The following is a 6,698-nucleotide window of genomic DNA, read 5'->3' on the forward strand; positions in this document are numbered from 1 at the left end:
TAATGACTGGTCTTCTTGCAAAAGAGAATTTATTCTTTTAAAATCTATTTACATTGCCATACAAAGTTACAACTGTCCTTGGCTTCTTTCAGGAGCCCTCCAGTGAGCCTTCTCGAATAATTGCCCGAGCAAGATTCCGGGCAAGAGCCAGTCTCAGCATTTCCACCTTGGTGGTCTCTATGTCGTCATCCTAAAGAGCAGACAGTGTGAGGCACGACAGGCTGTTCCAGGACAGCACAGAGAGCAGTGCACTAAGGGGGGGGGGGCTGGATGACTAAAGGGACAGGAAGGCTGGAGCCATCCCACGTCCTCCTAAAAGATTGGCATGCCACAGAGTGTGTTATTAACTAAAAGGCACATAAATTCGTAAGAGGCTAATTCAATGCAGGAGAATGGAGGAAAATCCCAAGACAAACCTTAACCCCCTTCAACATGGAGTCACCAACCCAAAAGTTAAAATAACCTGGAGTCGCTGGGCATCGGGCTCACCACACTCCGGCCTCCCCGAGGCTAAGTCTTCCAGGCAGCGCATCAGCTCGTATGTCTGCTCTGCTGAAAAAATCACCTAGGGGAAAGAAGCTGCTTCACTTTGCTGCTCCCCAGGCAGAGCCTGTGTTGGTCTAGGCATGGAACCGAATTCAGGGAAGACCTAAAGCTTTGGGAAGAATGCTGTGCATACAAAGCCCTAGACTGCTGATGTCTCACCCCCATCCCTCTGGTCAGGCCGAGCACTGGTGGTAGACGGCGTAATTTCAGCTTTTCTTAAGTCAACACTGGATTGGAGCCTGGGCCTTACACTACACATGCATTCACGGTACTTAGGAGGAGGCATATATGAGCAGCTGTGTGGCTACAGAATAAACTCCGCTTAGATGTGATGAAGCATTACCTGTTTTTGTTCCAAAAGAGGCAGGGCATCTGTGAGCAGAGTCATCCAGAAAGAACGGGGTGCAATCTGAGAGGTCATGAGGGACAGCAGGAGAGAAGCAGCGTCACCAAAACGCTTCTCCCCATACAGTCTGTGGAACTCCCGGTACTTTCCTGTGTGTGTGTGGGGGGTGAGTTCACGTGAACAGTCCACTTACCCGACACTCAGAAAAGCCACCCTGGCCTTAAACTAGAACTCCATACACCTGGAAATGCTGGTAGAACGGTCTTAAATCCATACATAAATGAAATGCAGGATTCAAAAAAGAAAGTTATTAAAGAGCACCAACTCTGGGGAAATATCAGTCCTGGAAAGATGGTTTCATTAAGCTTACTAATTGTTCTTGCAGAAGATGAATATTCAATGCTCAACACTTACATAGCAGCTCACAACCAACTAACTCCAGTCCCATGGGACCCCAGACCTTCTTCTGGCTTCTGCAAGCATCAGATATATACTGGTACAGACATACATGCAGGCAGAATACCCACACACAAAACAGAAGTTTAAAAGAGCATTAAATACTCCACGAGTCCTGGTGGTATATATGAAATGGAGAACTTACACTCTTCCTGCAGTGAACTGCCAGCTCACACAAGTAATGAGAAAAGTCTGGTGCAAGTGTGATGGGGCATAGGACACAGGAACCATTCCAAACACTTCAGGTCCATAATCCCAGCCTTGGGGAGGTAAGGCAAATAAACTTCTGTATTAGAGGCTAGCCTGTCCACATAGGGATTTCCAGGGCAGCCAAAAGCTACACAGTGAAACCCTGTCTTCAAAACAAAATTAAGTATGAAAAGTGTATATAAGAAGCGTCATTCTAGCTGGGTGGTGGTGGCACACGCCTTTGCCTTTAATCCCAGCAACTCAGAGAGGAAGGTAGATGGGCTGTGAGTTGGAGGCCAGGCTGGTCTACAATGCGAGTCCAGGACAGCCAAGGTTACACAGAGAAACCCCGTCTTAAAACAAATGTCATTCCTCATTCCATTTCTATACTTCTCTAAGTTTGGAATTCTTGAGAAATGTTAACAAAACTGCAAAGGCTAACAGGCTTCTATGCAGACTGGAGAAATCTAGAAAGGTTTCTTCCATCTCCACAAGTGTCCACTCATACCTAGGAGAGAGAATGCTAAGAGACTCACCCAAGAATGTCAGTCGATCACTGAGCATCATGGCTGGCCCCAGGTTGTCAATGAGATCCAAGTCAGAAAAGCAGCCTCTCTCACAGTAATCCCGGAGGAATCTGCGGGGCCCAACCCAGAGGTTAGAGCAGCAGTATTAGGCCCTCCTCAAGCCCCAACCTCCCAGCCAACCAGAAAACTACCTACCGGTCGGATACAAGTGTGGCAAAGGCAGCATCTTTGGCACGTATGCTCCAAGAGAGGGCTGAACCCAGGCGATTATTGCGGACAGCCTTCATGGCCAAGATCTTACAGATGCTTCGAACTTTGCAGGAGAAACAAAAAGGCAAAGGCTTTTATAATCCCCTCCTGGGAAGAGCCCTGTGGGAACAGGCTTGGCCTTCCTACAGCGTCATTACAATCTCAGTATACAGCTAACAAGAGAAGAACCAGAAGTTTCATAGTTCATTCTTCTGTTTTCACTCTGCTCAGTACCACACCAGATTGGCTTCTGAGTGTTTGTGATTGAATAGCAAAAAAAAAAAAAAAAAAAAAAAAAAAGAAGTCTTGTTTTTCCTCCACATACAGGTCCCACCATTATCTGTCTTGAGACCACAAAAATCTATCATCTTTCAGGTCTTGAACACCGTGGGCTTGCAAAAGGTGGTTTGTGTGTGAGGTGCTTCTTATTTAGCAGGAATGGGAGGATGCAGGCAAACCTGTCCCTGTTGCTGTGCTCCTGCCCAGCCTTCCCTGCCGGTCCAGGCTTCGCTGGTAGCAACCACCCACCCACACAGGACTCTCAGCTCTGCACAGGCCTGACACATGGACCTGGGAGCAGGTTGACCTTTTTTAAAAGGCAAAGGGCCTCATTTTTCTAGGTTTTAAAGGGCAACCCAAACTTCTGTCCCTCCCTAATGGTGGCTCTGTGTCTTGACATGTACTGCACACTAGGTGCAGAGGCTGTTACAGTGTAGGCACTCCTCGGCCCAGAGATGCCCTAACAGCCTAGGGGACAGCCTAGGGGACAGCCTAGGGGAAGCTTTATCACCTTGTTCAGTCATCTGCCGCTGCTCACAAATCCTCAGCACCTTCAAGGCTTTCTGCTCTGTGTTGAGAGGAATCCGCTCAATGTGCAGCTCCAAGGAAACTCGGCCCAGCTCTGGACAGTAGTCGAAGTAATCCACCCCCAGCTGCCACAGGCTAAAGTGCAAGGAAGGCAGATGGTTGAGAGGCCAAGATGGGGAGCTGGAGAGATGGCTCAGAGGTTAAGAGCACTGTCTGTTCTTCCAGAGGTCCCGAGTTCAATTCCCAGCAACCACATGATGGCTCACAACCATCTATAATGTAATCTGATGCCCTCTTTTGGCATGCAGATAAAGCACTCATATACTTAAGAAAAAAAAAAAAAAAAGCCAAGATGGGCTGCCCTATGGCTCTGAGCACTGCCAACTGAACCTCATCATCCCAACTTGTCTGAGCCCTCAGAACTAGCCAAGAGAGAACAGGGACGCTCCACTGGCATGCACAAGCTCAGTATGTGGGGATTTCCTACCTGTGATGAGCAAACAGTCCTGAGGCATATTCCAGGAGGAGGAACTCTCTCATGTTAGACCCAAAACTGGAAGAGACAAACAAGCTGCACTGACTGCAAGCCTGGTCCCCCTGTGGAGCCCCTGCCACCATCTGCTCCTCTACTGCTTCCCACCATCATCCCCGCCCCGCCACCTCCAAATGCCGGGTGATGTAACTTACTAGAGATTGTGTGACTGGAGGAGTCTGCAGTGATCCAAGAGGTCTGTGAGGTGAGCTACAAACCACCAGTTGCTCAGGGCAATGCTGCAAGCAAATCCAGACACCAAGGCAAATGAAAGTCGGGGAGGGGCTGCATCGCATGACTTTAAAAAGAAGGCAAGGCAGAGGGGAAAGGTGCCTGATGCCAAGCATGAATACCCGAGTTTGAACCCCAGATGAACCCCAGATTCTAGAAGGCTCACAACCATCTAGAATGAGATGTGTGTGCAGGTATACAAGCAGACAGAACACTGGATACATAATAAATCTTAAAACAAAACATTTGAGACTATGTAAGTCTTGCCCTGGCCCAGAAATCACAGAGAACCCCTTTCCTCTGCTTCCGTAGTGCTAGGACTAAAGGTTTGTGCCACCACACCTAGCAAAGTTTTGGTTTTCTGAGGCAGAGTTTCATTGTAACTCAGGGATCAAACTCACTGTGTGGTCAAGGTTGAACCTGAACTTCTAATCTTGTCTCCACTTCTCAAGTGGATGACTCACCACACCAGCCAGGAAGGTTTATCTTTTATTTTGTTGGACACTCCCTATTTCACTTAAGGTTCGCTACAATAAAGGAACACTCTCAGGGAGGGGGCTGCCATGATAGTTTTGATAGCCCAACTCACCGAAATTAAAGATTCTCCTCTAAAGCAGGTATCTGTTCAGTCAGTGTGTAATATACCTGTTCAGTATGTCTAGATTTTTTTTTACCATTTATTTCTCTGTGTGTGCAAATGTGTGCATGTACACATCCAGAGACACAGCACTCATGTGGAGGCCAAAGGGCAATCAAGTCAATTCCTTCTATCATGTGTGTTCCAGGAACCAAACATTCCAGGCTTGGTGTCAAATACCTGCTAAAGCCATCTCTCAGGCCCTTTCTAGACTTTCGTTTATTTCCTTTTTTTAATGGCAGGATCTGACGCCAGGCGTGGTGGCCCACACCTGTAATCCCAGCATTCTGGGAGGCAGAGGCAGATGGGATTGCTGTGAGTTCCAGACCAGCCTGGTCTACAAAGCAAGTCCAAGACAGACAAGGCACACAGAGGAAAAAAAAAAAAAAGATAGGGTTTTACATAGCCCAGGCTATGCTTGAAATTTCGATGTAGTAAAGGCTGGCCTGATCCTCTCTACTCCTCAGCCATCCGAGTGGTAGGATTATAATAAACATGAGCTACCAAGCCTGGCTATTTCCTATCAACATCATTTCCTGCCATGACATTTTGAATATACCCGAAATGGAAACAAGGATAAACAAGGCAGTTCTCCCACGCAAGAGCTCCCAACTCATCATAAGAAACCATTAACGGGGGCTGGAGAGATGGCTCAGAGGCTAAGAGCACTGGCTGCTCTTCTCCAGAGTTAAATTCCCAGCAACCACATGGTATCTCACAACCATCTATAATGAGGTCTGGAGCCCTCTTCTGGTATATATGTAACAAATAAATAAATAGAAACCATTAATGGTTTGGACATAGGCAGGAGGCCTGGGTAGTCCTAAGTGTGGCCATGAGGACACTAATAGATAAGGGCTTCAGTAGGTGATAAGGAATCCTCCCTCTCAAATGAAATGCAGCAATTTTTTAAAGGAGTTTAACAAACTCTGTCCCCTTCTCCCACTTTCCACCACATGAAACAGGGTGTTCTAACCCCTTTCACTCAAACCTGTAATCCCAGCATGTGGAAGGCTGAGGTGGCATTGCTGGCCCGCCTGGCAGAATTTCTTCTCTGCCTAAGCTGTGAGAGACTGTCTCACAAAAACAAAAACAATGTGCTACCACCAAAGAAGCACACAACCCTCACAAGAACATGCATCTCCCAGCCTTCACCGTGGATGCCAGCCTCTACAACTATCGGAAACTTAACTTCCACATAAACTACCCAGGCTCATGCCAGGCGCAGTGGCAGACATGTAAGCCCAGCGCTCCGGAGGCAGACACAGGAACAATACATTCTAGAAGTGAACGGAGGTGCTGGCTGCAGTGTATTTAATACCACTGAATTGCACCCCTAAAATCAGTTAACATGAGACGGTGTGATAGGCACACATTTAATCCCGATACATGGAGGAGGCAGAAGCAAGCAAGTCCCTAGGAACTGAAGGTTCCTGGTCTGCACAGAAAGCTCCAGGCCAGTCAGCACTGCCTGGAGACCGCGTCCAAAACAATTAAGACGAGAGGTGTCCTACCTGCACTCCTTGACCACTTGGTGAATGTCGAACTCAAAGGCTGCCATCAAGATGCTATCTAGGGGTTCCGGACTGCTTTCACCTCCCAGAAACATGTCCAGGCTGGACTGCAGAAAGGTGATGGAACACTCAATCTCCAAGATGGAAGCAGAAACGGGGTGGGGGAGCACAGGACTGCTGCACGGGATGTCTGGAGAGGAGTTCCTTCCCAAAGGGCGGAAGTAAATAACCTTCCTGTTGCAAGGAGGCCACACTGAGAATTAGGGTGCCAAGGAATCCCCCCAAACTCATTCACTCACCTGAGCATAGTAGTGCAGGTCAATGGGTTTCACTGTGGGGTTAGAATATAGCAGCCTTGTCACTAGGAAATGATACCAGTTGCTCAGAAGCTCCTTGTGCTCCAACAGGGTAGCTTCGTCCCCCAGCATTATCTGAGGAGAGACATTCTCTGAGCTGTCCCCACAGAGAAGACTGATTCATCTGAGGCCATGGGTCTCAATTAGAAGCTCAAAGTTCCCTCCTTCACAGGTGACTTAGCCCTCTCCAAAGAAAAGCCGGCTCCTAGATGCCTGGGATGCCAGGGTCCCAAGGGAAGTCCCCAGCCCTGACCGGACCCGCCAGCCCTGACCGGACCCCGCCAGCCCTGACCGGACCCGCCAGCCCT

The 6,698-nt window shown here is 48.3% G+C and overlaps 1 protein-coding gene across 3 annotated transcripts in view; it reads right to left on the reverse strand.

The window, feature by feature from the left end:
• Window positions 1-12: 12 nt before the first annotated feature.
• The window catches only part of Nup85 (nucleoporin 85), an 18,993-nt gene continuing 12,307 nt past the window's right edge, over window positions 13-6,698 (reverse strand). For 2 of the 3 annotated variants that reach the window (XM_055619389.1, XM_055619390.1), the window contains 10 exons: window positions 6,334-6,465; window positions 6,035-6,141; window positions 3,808-3,891; window positions 3,608-3,673; window positions 3,104-3,255; window positions 2,260-2,377; window positions 2,074-2,174; window positions 890-1,041; window positions 464-565; window positions 13-190 (listed from right to left, as the gene is read on the reverse strand). In XM_055619389.1, the coding sequence (XP_055475364.1) occupies window positions 89-190; window positions 464-565; window positions 890-1,041; window positions 2,074-2,174; window positions 2,260-2,377; window positions 3,104-3,255; window positions 3,608-3,673; window positions 3,808-3,891; window positions 6,035-6,141; window positions 6,334-6,465 (1,116 nt within the window). In that variant the 3' untranslated portion in view covers window positions 13-88. The other variant, XM_055619392.1, reaches the window with a different exon arrangement.

Source organism: Psammomys obesus, unplaced genomic scaffold (genome assembly GCF_907164565.1).
Source record: "Psammomys obesus unplaced genomic scaffold, mPsaObe1.curated_primary_1811, whole genome shotgun sequence".
In the NCBI taxonomy this organism is placed as follows: Eukaryota; Metazoa; Chordata; class Mammalia; order Rodentia; family Muridae; genus Psammomys; species Psammomys obesus.